General features: G+C 40.8%; 1 protein-coding gene across 2 annotated transcripts in view; it reads left to right on the top strand.

The window, feature by feature from the left end:
- hpse2 (heparanase 2) overlaps positions 1-19105 on the top strand; it is a 76778-nt gene that overhangs the window by 40447 nt on the left and 17226 nt on the right. Inside the window, exons 4-9 of one of the 2 annotated variants that reach the window (XM_066693238.1) lie at positions 610-783; positions 1855-2026; positions 7232-7279; positions 10809-10893; positions 12323-12429; positions 12879-12993. In XM_066693238.1, coding sequence (XP_066549335.1) covers positions 610-783; positions 1855-2026; positions 7232-7279; positions 10809-10893; positions 12323-12429; positions 12879-12993 — 701 coding nt within the window. Of the gene's footprint in view, positions 1-609; positions 784-1854; positions 2027-7231; positions 7280-10808; positions 10903-12322; positions 12430-12878; positions 12994-19105 lie in introns of both variants that reach the window. The other variant, XM_066693237.1, reaches the window with a different exon arrangement.

Here is a 19105-nt window from a genome sequence, read left to right as displayed (position 1 = left end):
GTTAAAGACAACCGTTGGTCATAAAAATCCAGCTTTGAAGACTCCATTACTTAGGAAATACCACAAGAGTACTGTGATGCAGAAATCGGACAACTAGATGGATTCTCAGGCCAGTAAAAATCGCAACAGGAGGCCCTGTTGAAAATTGCAAATACACAGCACATTCCTACAACTGTGCCATGTGTTAACTTATTGAAATGAGTCATATTTCCCCCCAGTATTGAATGTCTCTACAAGAATGGATCATTGTTTCTGAATGCTGTAGCTTTGCTTTTTCAGCTAAGAGCCAAAGTTTGTACTGTTCACCTGTAACCTATCATGTAAAACAGGTAAAATGTGTATTGGGTGGCTTTGGACATTACCTCATAGGCTGCACATATGAATTTCATTGAAGGCATTTCTCGATCGCAGAGGAGCAACAGTACAATGGTGTATGCCTGGAATAATGAATTGTGCTAATGGGTTACCTGACCTGAATGATGTGAGAGGCAGCTATGGAGGATAACAGGGGCTGGGTAAAGGACACCTGGACACACATTTTGAATGACTTTAAATGGTGACACTGAAAGAGTTCAAATAAAGTTACAACTGCAACTCGCTTTCTCCCAGCCAGGTCTTTAGACAAACTCTACAACTTTGCCGACTGTGCCGGGCTGCACCTGATTTTTGGGCTCAACGCCTTCCATCGGAACCCTGACAACTCCTGGAACGGATCCAGAGCACTCGGTCTGCTCAAGTACAGCGCCGGCAAGAAGTACAACCTCTCCTGGGAGCTGGGCAATGGTGAGTCTTGGCATTTGAGAAACTATGGTGTCTCGCATGGTACAAAGAAAACCAAACTCATTTCTTAGCCAGATATGAACAATTTCATTTAATAATCCCCCCTCAGAAAAATAGCAGTGAACCATGACGTCTGTTGAATGAACCTGCCGTCTTGAATTAAGTCTTATTTCACAAGTTATGTAAGGTAATGCAATACACTGAAGTTGTTGCCGCTACAAATCATTGTGCTGCAACTGATTTGTAGCCACATATCTACAGTTTCTTTACAAACTATTTGTTGCATGGATTTAGTACAAGTCTTGAATCATTTTATGGTACATGAGGAAATTTAAAATGCACTGCATGTGCCAGTAATGCTTCATGCATGCCAAATCCCTCTGAGAGTGCACAAAGATTAACCCAAAGCTGTATTTTAAAAGTAAAATGGACAAATAGAGACGTCAATCTGATACTGGGAAACAAAAACAGAGCAATGAGTATTGGATAGTAAAGTACCTCAAAACTGGTCCAGTTCCTTCTTCATCTGCAGGGTTTTTATCTTTTACAGTGACACACACTTTTGTGCTCATTAAGTCATTTTCTCCTTATTATCATAATGGCATTTCTGCACAAGCTGTAATTAACGCACCTAAATGTATTTAACTGAAATTGGACATTGTTTGAGAAGAAAAGAAAAACAGTAGTTGCCTTCTAACAAAGTTACACAAATCTGTTATCAACATTCAAAACAGCTTCGGCAAGTTTTAACTGTCACTCTTAATACCAGTTCAAGACTCATTTTCAGGAACTGGAGGTTGTTCTGAAAAGTCAGGTAAAGAAAAAAAAAATCCCCACCAAAAAGCTAATTGAAAGATTAGTGCACTCGTCAAAGAGGGGCCTCCAGATAATTCCTAGCAGCTGGAAGGGGTTCGATCACTTCACATCCCATGTAAACATTGCTCAATTATTTTATGTCGTCATGTTTGTGTTGTGTAGGGCATGTTTCTCTCTCCCTGCAAGACTCTTTGATTTTATTTTTATTTTTTTCTGTCTTCCTGGTACAGAGTTTAGGATGTTGTTCTTTCCCCACAGAACCCAACAGTTATCGTGCCATGGTGTCACGCGCTCTCAACAGCAGCCAGCTGGCACAGGACTATACCCAGCTCAGGACTCTGCTGCAGTCTGTGCGTTACTACAGCCGTGCCAACCTCTATGGGCCCAACATCGGACGGCCGCGCAAAAATGCCATCCTGCTGTTGGATGGGTGAGTTTGGGGTGAGAGGAATATGGTGTACATGTGTTTTTGAGTGGGGGGGGGAACAGGGGGATTATCAGGTAAAGCTGCAGTTTCAACTTTTTCAGCAATTTTGTATTTATTTTCAAGTTGTTTATGTCTTACAAGCCATTCCTTTGAAACTTTTCCTCCCCCTCACTCACCTTCACACTTTACTTGACCTGTCTCTTCCTGACTTGTTTGAAGTCTTGTGTTTGGCCCTTCATTTGCTCCACATAATCAGATAACAATAAAAACAGTTAAAGGATTCCAATGGATGTAGTAATATGGTATTGTCCTGTCCAATACTGGGATTTTAGTTTTTAATTACAATTGTAAAACATTATACAGCATTTATGATTGGTATCCATTGCATTTTCCCATCACAATCTCAGGGCAGAGGCATGTTTGGGGATCATTTAGCATGATCCACTCAATCCATCTCAGCTTTCAGTCACAAAAAAGCTTAAAACAACATTTAAATCTCACTAATGCACACTGTAGTTTTTATGGTAATGAGTCCTGTATCTTTTTCTAAACTTGTCTTTGGCAATCAGGCAGCTGTCAAGGTCAGTGCACAAGCTGTGTGTGGAGAGACCCCTTCAAGGGATGCCGTATGAAGTAGCTCTTACTCACAGCTCCTCGCCAGACGAGATGTTTATCTCACATTGAGCGGGCTGTTAATCCTGGGAACGCCGCACCGTTTAAACTCTCTGTCGGCTAAATAAAGTATCACTTGATTTATAACGTGGTGGAGCAATATTCCACCTGTGTACGCTGTAGCTAACCCATCTCTATCCCTCTTACCCTTGAGGTTGAGGGCCGAAAGTCAGTTTACTGCTGTAGGGAATGATTCCGATTAGGGTCTGACTTTGCTAGCTAATCTAGGGGACACTGGCGGTGGGGGGCGAGATAAGATAAGTCCTGTACTTGTGTGATAAAATAAGCGAGTGGTCCGTGCTGTCCGTGGAATGTATAGCGCTGATAGTCATTGGATAAGAATGTGACTGGAAAAATAGACGAAGCCGAGAGGAGAGGCCCCCCCGCCACCTTGCACTTTTATAGTGGCGATCCATGACCAGGGTAAAATGAAACAGTAAAGACCTACCTCCCAGGTGTGGGAATTTGAGATTGTACATTGGTGTCCATTTATACAAGCACTTTGGAATGTTATATATATTAATGGTGCTACAGGGAATGTGTAGGGGCTTTGGTTTTAGTGAGTAAAATTATACAATTACTGCGGGACATGCTTGTGGGTTTAATGAGCTCACTGAACTTTACCACATTATACAATATGGCTTTATGTGTACTGACCATTTTTACTCATGTAACTCGACTCTTGCACAACAGATTTTTATTGAGACTTGGCTTTAACAACTAAAACTGAGGGGTGTTCTTTGTAAGCTTTAGGAGACGTGGTCACCTGCAAAAAATAATAAAATATGTGCAAGTTTCCATTTGACCTTGTTTTATGCTAGTATTTATGCTAATTTCCTCCTATTCTTTGATTTACATTTTAGCCACTTTAGGAATGGAATTGTTGACAAGTCACACATGACAAACTAATAAACAAATGAATACGGAAACACGTCTCATTCATTTAAATGAAATATGACGGAATTAAACAGATTAGTGTACCACAAAATAAATAAGTAGTGCCTTTACAATCAATAGCTTATGTACCTACATTAAACATCGAAATCTTAACTTCATACTGGGCTGAAAATGTATTAACCAAAATAATAATCAGCATTTTTATTTTTAACTGTGATACTGCATTGTGGAGACTTTACGCAGTCCATAATTGTATTGCTGCCCATTGTACCTTAATTTAGACAACACCCTGAACTCCAACCCTAGCCAACAACAAAATCTCAGGTTATGGTTAGAGTAGTGGGATGAGAGAGAAAACAGTTAAAAAAGTGCTTACTGATGCCCCTGCAGTGACAAAGGAATGCCATATAAACCTGTCATTTCCTGATTACTGCTTCTTCACAGAGGCATGTCCAGGCAACCGAGCACATAAAACCTGGTGTCCCAATGAACAGAACTGCAGTATTAATTGTCAAAAGGGCGGACAGTTAGACACATTGATAGATGGTTGCAAAGGCGGGTGAAAAGAGCTCGGATCAGTGTTACAGGAAAGGGTGAATAGATTAACAGATGTCAAAGATCTCCAATAAAAACTGTTACAAAAATGTGTTTCATAAAACACCCTAACACCTGTGGATTTCCATTGCTATAATATATAGTGACATTACTAAAATTATGGTGAAAAAAATGCAAAGAACAACACATTTTTTTTTTGTAGTGTGTAGTTTATTCATTGTTCCTGAGTGCACAATTTAAATGCCTTGGATTCCCCATATGGATTGAAATGGGGAATCATAATCTTTCTGAGAAACATTCAAAGACATTTCTGAGTGTTTCTAAACCATGGTTGATTGTGTTCGAAGGCAAATTCAAAATACCAGTGAGGGAAATATGCACTTTGTGCTTTTTCAATGTATATTTTATATTTTATTCCGGTTGGTTCCCCAATCTCTAAATCATGAACATTCCTCCTACCACCCCTTCTCTCATCAGTGTATTATTTGCCTTAAAAATTATGGAAAGTTTATCTGTTCATTTCGTGTCATTGAACTAAAGACCTTAATATGTCTACCGATCACTGAGACAATTCCCGCAGGATCCTTGTAATGTGAAAAGGGAATATGGCTGTCTGTTTTCTGGGTATCCATAGTCCAAAATTGTATAGAAAATTCTGATCTGTCAGTAGATTTTCAAAGATATGGCCTCAATTTAATCAGTCACACTCATTCCTAAGAGAAAGCAGATGACTTTGCATTTCCACAGAGTTTTGAAATATCTTACTCCTACACCCCTCTCCCTCCCCTGTACTTTGTGCTAGACAGCTATGTAATCTGGGGCTTCCTGTAGGGCGAATTAGCGTAGAGAATGGGAAAGTCAGCTTTTCACTTCCGCATTAGTGCCAAGTAAATGCAGACAAGCCCTTAAATGGGTCTCTCCCTTAATTACAGGGGCTGCTTGAAGAAGAATAGCTGCCCAGCTTTGAGCACGTACCCCAGGGGTGGATTTAAGCCTGTCCACAGGGTCATGTGAACTAATAACCACAAATATTAAATGCACTGACATTCAGAACATTATTGGTTTTAAACCTGAATGCGATGTGTCCCAGGTGCAACTTACCACCGGTGCTTGGTATGCAGTGAATGATCATCGAACAAGGGACCTTTTCTGTAACTGTAAGAACTTGCTGAACCGGTCGATTTACAATCCTGTGTCAGCACCTGTACCCCTCTCTTTGCTCACGGGTAGAGATGGTGGAGCCCTCTGTTTGTGTGTCCATCAGCTGAAGAGAAACGTCTCTGTGAGCTCAGCTGCATTTCTCTCTGGCTCAGTGCGGCAGGCAGGTGTGAAACTCTGACCTGACTCTCTAAGGCTCAGACCGTCTACAAGCCTCCTGAGTCCAGGCCCCGTTAACCTCCTCATTAATCACATGTGCATTCTGTAATTAGTAATCACCAACTACTGCTGCCTCCAGAATTTGCCTTAAGACTGAAATTACATTTACCGAGATTGAGATAAATATCTGGTAGTTTATCACATAGTATACCAGTCTTCGATTACATTCCAGTTGAAGCAAAATATTAGGTTTTTTTTGTTTTAGTTTTTTTACTATTTTAGAATATTCCTTCAATGTTCAACCTGCTCTTTTCCACAAGATAAGGTTATTTTTCTTGGTTCACCAAGGGACACCTGTTTCTGTGGATTTAAATTGACATGGAAGTATTTTCCAGATGATTAGTTTTGTCTAGCAATTGCCTATGACCCTTGACTGTCAATTTATGAGGCTGGTTCAAGGTAGTCATCAGGTATTAACTGGTGCTCCTACAGTGATGAATGGATGCTCTGCAAATTTGTCAGATCCTGATCCACACTTCCTCACTTAGACGTGTCTGGGCACAGCAAGTGGATCAAATCTGCGCACTTGATAAGAATACCACAGAATGTCTGGATAGACAGACAGGTCAGGACCAGGAGTGGAGAAAAAGGAATATCTTTACCTAATGATCTTATAGTTACAGTCAAAGATGGATACGCAAGGCAGCCAGAATCTTTTTACACTCTAGGATCACAAAATCATCTAGAATGCCACAATGAATGTTATTTACTACAAGCCTGGGGAACTTCTGATCGCAGATCCAGACAGTGCCAGAGTCTCTGGAGGAGATGCCAGACATCTGCCATAGGTCATTCACTGTCCACTGCCCCGCACACTTATAAAACCTCCTGCCCTCGCCCTCCTTTCCCCTCCCCGTTCATGGGGGCTGTGATCCTGGCTGTTGGGAACATATCTTGACTGATGACAACACATGTTTAGACATGGATCTTCTTTGCATTCTGACGCCACCCCTTGCTGCTACCAGTCTCTGCTCAGATGGTAATGATTAATAGCTAACGATTTGGGCTCTCAACTCTGGCACCAGCACATGAGTGCCAATAAGGGAAGCAGTGGTCTACAATATGGCTTTATCTTCTGTGTAGTGGAGAAGTGTTTAATCAGATGTCCTGGGGTGTTTAGGTAAACCCTGCGTCCAGAAACGTGCAGTTCCTTACAGAGCTTTTTGGAAACAGAATTTCTTCCCAAATAAGGATCTTTCTGCTTTGATCTTGGTTCCAGTGCTCCAGGCACGGAGATCTCTGCCCATCTCCCACTCACACACTTACCAGAGTTTACACAGCAGGACGGATAGTTAACTGTCTCCTCGGCTGATGGCAAATTATAAACACACACAGACTGTGAGAAGGTTTGTTTTACATCTGATTTGGCCTTCACATTAGGCACCTCAGGAGCCTGTGGGTTTGTATCCTTGCCCTAGTTAGTCTATCAGACAAAATAGAATTCCTTTTGGATTCCTTGACGGTTTAACACTATTACATAACTACATCAATAAACACTGAAATTAGCATAGCTTCATTTTACACCGTGTGCAAAAAAAATATTTAAACCTGTCATGCAATATTAATGTCCTGAAAAATAACTAATACATCAGGTTGTTATCTTTCTCTTGACAAGCTTTATCAGATTTTGAAATCTCACTTTTGTTTTTCTGGCAACACTTTAGGTTCAATGTATAGCGTGTAATACTATCTGTATTGTATCTGCAGGTTCATGAAGAACGCAGGATCTGCTGTAGATGCAGTTACGTGGCAACAGTAGGTATTCTGACTTTTTTTCTTTACTCCTTTTGTACAAAAATGTAAACAAAATCCAATGTATGTAATGAAAAACCTTTTTTTTTTTTTTAATTTCATATAATTTCCCTTCCCACTTAAATGTATTTAACCTGTCCAATATACATGTGAAATTTAGAAGGCAGGCTTTGAGAGTAGATCTCTCAGAGGAATGGAGAGTTCAGCTTAGTCTTACCAACGGCCTCAGTGATCTACAATGCACATTGAAATTTTCCAAGATATCCTGACAATCCACAGTTACTTTGAATTAAAATGTAAGTTTAATGTATCCGTACTTGATTCTGCTTTGGCAAACCTTACTCTTTTGAGCATTGCATTCATTAATTCATTAAGCAGCCTAAAGGTATATGGTACAGTTTGCTCTGGTATTCAAAATTAATATATATTATTAGAATATATTATATATTATATATTAGAATATATATTAAAAAAGAAATGTATCAAAAATTGCAGTTTTTCTTTTTCTTTGGCTTTCCAGTTCATTTTTGGTGGCCAGTCCTGTGTGTAAGCATCATAGACACCTTTTACACAGTGCTTCGGGGCTAGAGGGAACAGTTGGCAGGAGTAATTTACATTGATATTTAATGTGATCACAGGGAGAATGTTTTTACTTCTTGATTCCCTGACAGAAAAAACAACCTTCACCCAAGTGAAAAAGCAACATGCCTATAAAATACAAGATCTGCACCCATATTGAAGAATGTTTTAAAAATATTTTAAAATCTTCCTTGTTATTTCAAACTACAGGATGTTCTCATGTGATGGTATTAACACTGGATGTCATATAAGAGCTGTTGTTTACTACAGTACACAGCGTTAATGATTGCGGCCTACAAAGACATCCTTCCTCACCAACTATTCGGCCTGTTCTGAATCGTCTGTGCTGATTTTAATGGCAGATCACAGTAATTAGTCACCCATCACACATTTCCATGGTAAATACCTCCTGTAGTCTGAAGAATTTTGAGCAATGTATTGTGAATTCCAGATTTATCATTAGCTCTTTACGGCTACTAAACACGGGCGAGTCCCTGCTGTGAAACGGGCTCATCTTCTGAAGCTTGTCTGAACAGAAGGAGTTTGGCAAAGCCTTCACAAAACATATCTGCTGATGGGCACGGAATCTGTATGGCCACCATGACCCTCAGAAAACTGATTACCTTTGTCTTTAAGGGGGAAGGATGGGAGCAAATGTTAGAATGGATTGACCCTCTTAACTCTATGTGTCTGTAAATGAGCCATGTATAAACATATTTGTTCCTGCGTTTGTATTCAGATAAGAGTTCTTAAAAAGATTGACCTCCAAAAAATATCACTGAACCTGCAGATTTGACATATTTTGGCTCTATGGTATATGCACAGCCTATAAATTTACAATATTCATTCTTTATTTTCAGTAAACTTAAAATTGGTAGCACCTGTCTACAGAGATGACATCTAGATGATCCTCTTGGGTATCTGTAATCAGGTCTGATCACTCTGCAAACTTGTTAAGGCCTCTAATCGGGGGCTTTTCTTTTAATCTCATACAAGTTCAATTTATTTGAAATGCAGTAAAATATGCATTCCTTTTCCCTGGATTAAAATGTGCCAAGAACTAAAAACCATAGCAAAAAACAGCTGTTTGAGGAAATAGCTTCGGTCTGCTTCTAAATACTCTCTCTACCAGACGTGTAAGATTGCCTCTAAATATGCCCCTCTTTCAGTTCTGTTTTGTTAAACATTTGCCAGTCAATAACACAAACTGTGAGCTTTTGTGGTTTATGATACATGGTTTGGATTTATGAAGCAGCTGCTTGCTGCAGCTAAAGAGAAGTTATATAATATTAAGGCATGTGTGCCATGCATGGGAAGAGGAGGCACTTCTCCAGCCCTAAGAAAGTAGGCCCCAGGCAAGGCCAAATCCAGGTTAATTTATTACACTCCTTATTATTTTTATGGAGAAGGCAGAGGGGCCCACTTGCGCGCACACTCCATTCAGTCCTGGAGCTGCCAGGGCTATATTCTCTCTTGTAGGTTGAGTGACTTCCATTAATACCACACAAGTCCCTGCTAAAGCTGTACAGTAACCTGCTCCTGCCTTACTCTCACTCTCTCACTATCTGTGACTGAGCCGAGCGACTATACGAGTCTGAGACGGTGATGCTACACTTTGGGTTCTCCAGAGCTTTTCTAAGGATCCTGATATTGTGGGCTTGTAGCTTGTTTGAACTCCGTGGCTCTGGTTCTTGGAGGCATGCCAGAGACACGGTTCACATTGGTGGGTCTGACTTTATACAATTCACCTCCACTCTCTTCATACAATCCCACCCTATAATCTAACTCAGAGAAATGGCCCAGTGCAGCCTCATTTAGCAACCAGTCAGGTCTAATTGAAATCGCTCATGAGAAATTATTACTTTTGTAAAATAGACATTGGTGTATAATTTATCTAGATTTATCCAGGGAACCCTGTGCACTGCCTATTGAGAACTATAACCAACATCCTGGATTTACCCTACAATTTTGTACTGAAACATTGTTTAATTTGTGTATCTCTTTCAAAGTCCTTCCTATCTGTGGAATTCAATGCAGCAGTGTCACACAAACCACTGTTAACACAATTATTTCGCTTTTCAGAGGGGAAAAAGTGTATGTGGTACTTAAGATCCAGTTGACCCCACCTTATGCTTGAGAACAAAAGTGAAGTGAAGTGAAAGATTTACCTGCAATTACATTCCTGGGAAGCAGCCAGTATTAATGATCTGCAGAAGTAACTATTATCTGATTATCTTGAAGCCCTTACCTGTGCTCCTGAGCTATTTTCAAATCCTCTTTCATCGACCGGACATGTCTCTGTGTATCAGCTGTGCATCAGTCCTGCTGGAGCTTGTAGGTCATCGTAGGTGTGTTATTGAGGCTGATTTTCAGGACAGCATGGCTCTGTTGTTTCTATGCAGATGTTGTCAAGACAAATGAGGTTGTTCGTGACCTTTTGGCTATTTCTGAACTTCATGTAGAGTTCTTTACCACATAAAATGAGTTTTCAGTCCAACCTGAGCCAAGAAGAAAATATTAGAAGAAATCATACTGGATTTGTCTTTACACTGTGCAGGCCCCCCGTGATTCTCAGCTCTAGGATAGCTACAGGAGCCCTTCCTTTCCCCTGCATCTGCCTTTGAAATCCTGGGCTACAGACTCATTAAACAAATTAATGCAAAGGTCGTCTGCAATTAAAGGGGGGGTGTCACACAAAAAGAAACACAAAGTCAAACCATATGGCAGCTTATTCTACCTTCGCCATATATGGCACAGTACAGGAATACAGGGATTTGGGAATACTAAAATGGCTAATATGTATTTAAATGACGTATCCATTTTAGCCTTTGTTTAATTTGTATTTGCTCCTTCAGATTTGGTGAGAGGTATTTCATTGGCAATGCTGTATTTTCTGACAAAACCAGATAGTAGCTGCTAATGGTTATAAGTAGTTGTGTTCTGTCCCCCTCAGTTATTACATTGACGGGCGTGTGGCGAAAGTGTCCGACTTCATGAAGACGCGACTACTGGACACTCTGACGGAGCAGATCACCAAGGTGCTGAAGGTGAGCTGGAGACCGGCCCCTCACAGGCCATCTCCACTGGCAGCACAGGGCAGGACAGCAGGGTCTTTGAACAGGGCTTTCATGCTGTGTGTAGTGAAGCTCAGAGTTACTGAATTGGCCTTGCAGAGCTAGAAGAGTACCAGTCAGACTTTGTTGGTGTTGGCCTGTAACGTAAAAAGTGCCCATTGCCCATAATTACAATAGTATGGCCCAGGTGTGTAGGTAATAAACTCCCCAGTGCCCTCATTACTGCTCCTAGCCCAATAAATAATGCTTTAATGGGCTGTCGGGAAGCTCCCAGCTAGGCTTTCCTACATGCTGTGCCTGCTGTGTGCCATGGGCAGTGTGCGCTTAAAGGGCACAGTGGCACAGTTTACAACCCAGCTTTTGCACAGGTTACTGCTGCTAGTCAAAGACCTGACATATTGGCCAGCACTTGTGCAAACACTCTATATATGAAGAAACATAACTTCCTGTAAATATATATTGTTCTACATGTACAGGCACATAAATTATTATTTACATGATTAAAAAAAAAGTTCAATCCAAGCCAATCACAAATGAAATTCAGGTCAGTGCTTGTTATGTTACATTAACAGTGACTCAAATCCTGTGCTGTCATGAAACAGGATGTGAGGAGCTGGGGAGCACGTTTGGTGCTCAGTTACCACTCTTTAGTCAAGAGGGTTTTTCAGGACAATTATAATTAGAGAGTGGTCTGATGGAAGGAGGTTTGGATGTTGAACACTCAGCCTTCTTGTGCCTCTTTCTAGCACATGGCCCCACCCCCACCCCACCACCAGAGATGAAAAGTCCCTTGGGAGATCGGCAGTGTTTGACTGGCTAGCATTAAAAACCTTTTTTTTGTTTTGTTTTTTGCGATTTCCCTGCTCTGTGCATGTACTAGGGACGAAAGGCACATGAGCCCTCCTTCCCAGTGTTAATCGTTTGCAGCCATGCCAAAAGGTAAGAGTATGCCTGGAATGGGATTAACTGGCACATATTCCAAGATGAATTAACACCCCTGGGACCTGGGATAAAAAAACAGATTTACTCTTTGACATTGACCACAGTTTTCTACAATCCTATTAAAGGCTTGAAAATAAATTTGCTGTACAGCATCCTTGGCGCACTTTACAAAAGTCAGAACGTCAATTTTTGTAGACTTTGCTGAAGGCTATTCTCATGCCAAATACAATGGGTCTATTTACAAACTGTATTCAAATACCTTTTTGTTTCCCTCCCATCAGTCCTCAGGTCAGAGTCGTACCTCTCCCCTGTCTGTTCCCCTTGCAGGCGCTTGTGTGATGTGGTGCCAAAGACCTGCTGCAGTGCTCCTCACGAGGACACGTGAAGATAATCACTTTATAAATGTGTGTTCAGTGATGCTCCGTGACTCTCGTCTCTGTGCATCTCACAGGTTGTGAAGACGCATGCTCCTGGTAAGAAGGTCTGGCTTGGCGGAGTGGGACCCGCCTGGGCAGGGGGGACCAACAACCTCTCAGATACATACGCAGCTGGCTTTTTGTGAGTATGGCTAACCATCCCCCTTCTTCTTCTTTCTCATCGCCCCTGACAGTCTTGTCTCTATGCCATGTGCCTCTTACTCTGTCAATTTCCTAGGGCTTAGCTCACAATGTCCCTAATCAAGTACAATCAAGTGCCATGATTATGGAAAAGGGTATAGGTTACCATGTGCAATTAGCAGTGTCATGTGATGGAAATGGATGCTGATGTTTTGCTATGCTGTACAGATTTATTTGTTTAACTAAACATGTAGAAATCTTGATCTAAAGTTACTGTACAGACTGTGTTTATTTATGTGTATGTATATATATATATATATATATATATATATATATATATGTGTGTGTGTGTGTGTGTGTGTGTGTGTAAGTGTGTGGACAGACTGAGACAGAGAGAGCGAATCTATAGTCTAACATTGTTTCATCCAGAATCCTCTCTTCCCTCTCCAGGTGGCTGAACACTCTTGGTATGTCTGCAATGCAGGGGATTGACGTTGTCATACGTCACTCATTCTTTGACTACGGATACAACCATCTTGTGGACCAAAACTTCAACCCCTTACCTGTGAGCATCACTGAGTATTTGATATGTTAATGATATGTTAACATCTGAGCCCTGCAGCACTTGGTTAATTCAGTGCCTGGGGTCGGAGCTGAAGAATTTAATTGCATATCCTCCAGAGCAAGCCATCACTTGTGTAGGAAAAATAGCATAAGGCATAAATCTACAGTACCATTCATTTATGTTAATGTGGAAATGTATTTATGTATTGTTCAAAAACAAAACTGTATTTACATGCTTGGTAGCCTAATCCAATGGTTTTACCAAAGTAAAGGTTGCACGATAGTAGGCCTTGACATTTGGTTGAACAGCAATATGAGGCTTATGCGGTTACATTATCTGCCCAATCCTCCTGTCCTGTTTGTGAGAAATTCTAAAAGAATGCAAGATCCATGCTGGTCTACCCACTCCTATTTCAGTCTCTAAGCTAGGCACCTGTGTCTCAATGGTCTCAGAAGCGTCAGTTTGTGTTAGATGTATAAGGTGTCCTGCAGAAAGGGACTGGTAGCAAAATACCTCTTAGCATCCATACAATTAGCAAGTGCAAGAGAGCCAGAACTGGAAACAAGCTGGTCCGGGCAGACCTGGCCTGTCTGCTGCTCTGGCACCTTGCGATTTTCCCGTGGGAGCTATTAACCGAGATGAAAGCCGTTAAATGGTGTTGAATGCAGGGGCACTCGGGAGAGCTGTACTGAAACATTAGCTCTTTGTTGGCTGCCCAGGCCAGTCCCCCCTCTGCATGTGTGCCCTCTGTGTGGAACAGCAAACTGCTGAGAGATGTGCAACATGAGCTCCCAGCGCCCAGCGGGCAGTTTCTCCCTGCTCCCCATACACACTGCAGTGGCCCTGTCTGGCCCCAGAGCTGCCCCGCAGCAGGTCAGAGCCCTCACTCCCCAGACACGCTGTCTCCCCTGCCTCCTTCAGCGTCCTACGGCGTCCCCTGCCTCAGATCAAGCTGTACATTCTCAAGAAGTCTTGTACAATTCACACCCATTGAGGTTTTAACCTTCTGTTGTTTATGTTAAGATTTAGTGCCCTATAGCGTAAACTGTAAACCTCTACAACAAAAAAACAAGATAATAAGTCAGACTTTAGTTACAGATTTTCAATTGTATATTTCTTACATATTTAAACCCCCATAATTCAGGCTATGATGACAGTCCTAGCTGCAGGTGTACTTGCGAGCTAAAGGATTTTGCTTAGACATTTTCCAGCAGGTCGTCTCACAAAAAGTCCAGTGATGTTACAATAATTCATACAGTTTCATAAAATTGATTTATAAAAGATTTTCAGTTTCACAACATCACAATGTAAAAACGAGTTTCCTATTTTTGCAGTCTTAGTGTGAGCAGTTCCATGAGAATTTAAGTTGCTAGACAAAATTATCTGCAGGACAAAATGCACTGAAGCCAGGACAGGTCTGGGAAAGATTACAAGAGTGTGGTGCAGTATCGTAAATACCTTCACAAATGGTGAAAAACCACGGAACGGTGAAAGAAAAATTACAGAACAAATTTGCCATGGATAACTTCTGGGGACGACTTTTAAAATGAGCTTTTAATGTATAGCAGCCGCAGCCAGACACAGTGGAAATACACTGAGGGTAACGGCTCCCGATCCAGGCAGGATCACTGCAGACTGTCAGTGTGTTTGTGTCCTGAAGTCTTAGCCAATGCGTCCTGCTTGAGACTTTGTTTATGTGTTGCCGTGTTTAAAAACAAAATGTGCTTAAATCAAAGTATTTTGAAACCAGAAGAATTTATTTTCATCCTGTCCTTCGCTGGATTTCAGTGAGCAATCGCCCCCTACTGGGATCACAATGCTTTTAACATGGCTGGGCATCTGTGTGAACCGCCAGGCTTCCCACTGCGAGAATTCGCAACAGGCCCAACCTGTCAGCCCGCTGAGAAATTTATATCCCGGCCCCTTTCCCTTTAATCCTTCATGCAGGACAGTAATTGGACCGAGTCCGCACTTCCCCACGTGGCCATCCCCTAGTCCAAACTCTCGCTCCTTCTCTCACTTTCTCTCTTCTTACTGTCTGTTTCTCACTTTCCATTCTCTGTTTTTCTAATTTCCCCTCCTCGTTTCTCCCCCACTCTGCATCTGCCTCCTGTTTCACATGTTTATTTCCACACGCCAGAGAACAAGGTGTCCCTCAAGTGTCAACGCAAGCAACAGTTATTTCCAGTGAGGCCGTCAGCTGGAAATCCATGGTTATATTTCTGTTGATTTGTTTCTCCATTTATTATGTACAATTAAACTGTAGATAAAACATCTGTGAATCCCAAAGACATTAAAAAGCCTGAATTTAGGCCAGTTGATGCTCCTTAGGTTCTCTCTGATAATTAATCATAAAATAGGTTACAATTGCATTCAATCAGTAACAGCTTGGGAACAAAAATCCATAAGAACATAAGAATCCATGATGTCCGTATATGTATTGAAAAAGGCATTTTCATTCCGTGAAACATTCAGGGAAATTTTAGGGAGCTGGTTGTTTTTTTTAATTTATTTTGTTAATTTGTTAATATTTTTTGTTGTGTTTTTCTGGCATTGTGATTGGTGACTGTTGTCTGCAGTGCTATAGGAATTAGCTTTCCAAATGTGCTAGCAGAAATTGTTCTGACTGAAGTTAAACAATCACAGGTTTATGAGAGTTACTGGAAATAAACATTCTGCATGTGGATTAAACTTGAAGCTTCACAGTTTTAGAACGAAACTTGTCAAAATGAACTGTTTATTTGCCAGAGACCACTGTTTTATATGGAATACTAGTGTCCTGAACACTTTTTCAAATGTTCCATTACAAATACTTATGGTCATTAGAAATAAATTAAAGGTTTTTCTTCAAAAGTTTTATATATATATATATATATATATATATATATATATATAAAGAAGGCGATTTATTTTTGGGATACTTTTCAACAAAGTGAATATATAAATATAACTTCACATAAAACATTGGAATGAACTAAATAGCCTTGTCCAAGCCTTGACAACCCATCCCATGTTGTTTAAATAAGGCTTGCCTGCTTGCAGGAAAAATGGACTCTAAAATCTAGCTGAAGCAATAAACAGAGCTTTTTTAAAGGTTCCTTTCTTTCATTTGTTTAGAAAAAACACAATTTTTTTTTAGTTGAAAATCAAAAAAGGACAAATACCACAAGATCTAGTAAACAATTTCTGATATGTTTCATTCCTTCAGTAGAGTACAAAAATGTTTCTCCCTCTCCCTCTCCCTCTCCCTCTCTCTCTCGCTCTCTCTCTCTCTCTCTCTCTCTCTCTCTCTCTCTCTCTCTCTACAGCTGCAGTGGAAACTTCTGGAGTTGCATCCATTCATTTTCCTAATCTTGCTTTTTGTGTTGCCTTTCTTCCAAGATTTAAATAAGACATTACAGTCATAACTATTTTTTTTGTCCTTAATTAAGCCAAATCAATGGCTTGACGTTGTGTCCCAAGTCTGTATTTAAAACTGAACACTTCCAAGCTGACATGAATTCTTCAAGTGCATTGGGCTGGTCTAGAGAGCATGTTGCCATTTAACTGGCCTTTTTCCTGGGGGCTGTTGCAGTAAGATCTTGAGTACTAACCTTTTCCTAGCAGCAACATTTATAGGCCCCTGTTCAAGTATTTGCAGCATATTTTCACATTGCTTTCATACATGCCCCCAGTCACAGAGGTCTGCACATTGTAAAACTATTTAATAAGGGCTAACTTCTCAGTTTTTATTTTGATCTGCAAATCACTAGAGGTCTCCTTCTGCGAATATCACGCCATGGAGCCGGAGAACAAAGGGCCGGTTCCTTCCCAGTCTTTAACACTGCTCTTCTGTCTAATCTCTGCCAGGCGAGTGCTAGAGGTCTCCAGAAGAGCTCAGACACCAAGTAGAAAACCAAAAGTGTTTGACTACCGTGCAGTCATCACCTGCTTCTCCACGATTTGTAAAACTTCTATATCTGAAGGATGAGGAAAAGTGCTGTGCTGTGTGTGGGTACTGCTGCCTCCTACTGGTGACAAGCAGTTCTGTTTGTGAGCCTTTTCACAAAGGTCTGAACCTGTTTCACATGGCACTATAAACTAAGCACACGCAGTGGGACGCTAGTTTACTGTTTAAAATATAATTACCGAGACTGAGAGAGAATGTATGCAATCGCTGGCAGAGCTGAGAACTGAACAGCATAATACATGCAGTACTTTAGCCTTATTATAGGATACAGCGGGTTTATTTACTCAGTCATTTTTAGTTTGTTTCTTTTGGTCAAAGCACTTGCAGAATTTGGTTTAAATACTAGCATTAGCACTGAAGGCTTGGCATAGGGTGCACTGTAATGTTGATGGAGCTGTAAGATCAGCTGTTTATTTTCTTTTAATGGAGTCAGGGAATCGATGTGGATTGTGGGGGAGCGCAGGGGCTGAGACTGGCAGTGCCAACCCCCTGCCCTGTGCACCTGCCTCTCTAGCTTCCAGGAGTGTTTATGTTTGATTGAAGTCCTCTGCCGCCTGGCACTGCACAAGACACATCTGGAGCCCCGTGCTCTCCAGATGCCATCAAAGACAGATGTTGCAAGCCTCCGAGTTATCATTATTTTTTAATAGGTATTTATTACTCATTCATTGCTGCTAAAAGTATTCCAGCCTCTCATCTACTGCTGTTGTGAAAAGAACAACTGGCAACTCCCTTAAAATCACTAGCAATTATTTACATAAATCTGTACCATCTATCACGGACGGACGCTGAATTTCCCGGGCCCTCGTTCTGTTGTTTCCTTTTTACTGGGGAAACTCTCTCATCTGCATTAGAAACAGCAAGTTGTAATCCATATTCTTATTGTAAGTTATGAATATATACATTGAAATATTTTCCAGCATATGTTGCAATATCCTTAATTGGAACAATATTTCCTCATGTTCTCAAGACAAGCTGACTTGTTTTTGTTTTGGGTTTTTAATCCTTTCTCATATCTTCACAGCAGTGTTCATCGGTTTTCTTTTAATAGGAAGGACTGTTGCTGTAATACTTTCCATATTTAACCTCTGAGAGTGCACTTATGTACTGTTTATGTAGTGTTTTATAAACATGGTCCCTAAGAAGTTTTTCCAAGAGAAGTATAGTTTCATTATCGGGAAAACTGGGGCCCCCTTGTGCAGGATCCACTTTAAACCATTAATCCAAGGTGGTTTGCAATGAAGACAACTCGACTCATTAGCATGCTTGTGCATTAATAATTGTTATACATCTTATTTACGTAGGGAGCATGTACACTTCACAGTATCAGATTGTCAGCTTTAAAGTGTAGCCTGGTGTAAGTTGCAGCATTTTCCTAATATGGTATGCTGGTCCATTAGGAAAATTACTCTTAAACCCTGGCAAGGTGGTTTAGAAGAAAGTTTATGTAAGAAAGCATCCAGTAGTGATACCTGGTTTTGAGATGTGTATTGCATCGTGATCTATATGGACAAAGAGGCCAGAGAATCAGCCATATTTGGCCTGAGTGAAGACAAGGCCACATTCTTTCCTGGGGAGATTTAAACCTTTTCTCTTTTAGAGGCATAAGCTCCTTGAGATTCTTGGAACGAAGCAGACTTAATGTAAGTCCACTTTGCTGTGTTGACGCAGGTTGGAAGGAGATTGGTAAAACGGATTTGCCATATTTCTTATACATTCTTAAATTATGACTCTTTTTTTCATGAGTATACCATGATATTGGTATTTATTTATTGTTTGTTTGTTTCTTTAAGAGAAGAGTTATATATCAGAAGATATTTTCCAGTAAAACACAGTGGCCTGCTGCCACAGTGCTCCAGTTTGTGATTGTTATTTGGAAGCCCAGCAGCCCTACTAACAAACCAAAGCATTCAGTGGCCAGCTCTATCGTCTGCCCATCTTGTAGCTTTATTGTATTCCAGAATATTTAGACGTTATTAAGATTTAAATTAAGCTAAAATTATATTGTCACAGAGAAGTCCTTAAATGCTGCCATATGCAGGATTGCATGGGAATGTCCTGGTGGATACGTGTTATTCTGAGCTGCCCAATTAGGTGTTGAATCTGGAAAGCAAAATAAATGGGGAGAGGAGGGAAGGGCTGTGGAGAAATCACACAGGAACC

This window comes from Amia ocellicauda, chromosome 20 (genome assembly GCF_036373705.1).
Source record: "Amia ocellicauda isolate fAmiCal2 chromosome 20, fAmiCal2.hap1, whole genome shotgun sequence".
Taxonomy (NCBI): Eukaryota; Metazoa; Chordata; class Actinopteri; order Amiiformes; family Amiidae; genus Amia; species Amia ocellicauda.
This window is presented reverse-complemented; position numbering and strand designations above follow the sequence as displayed.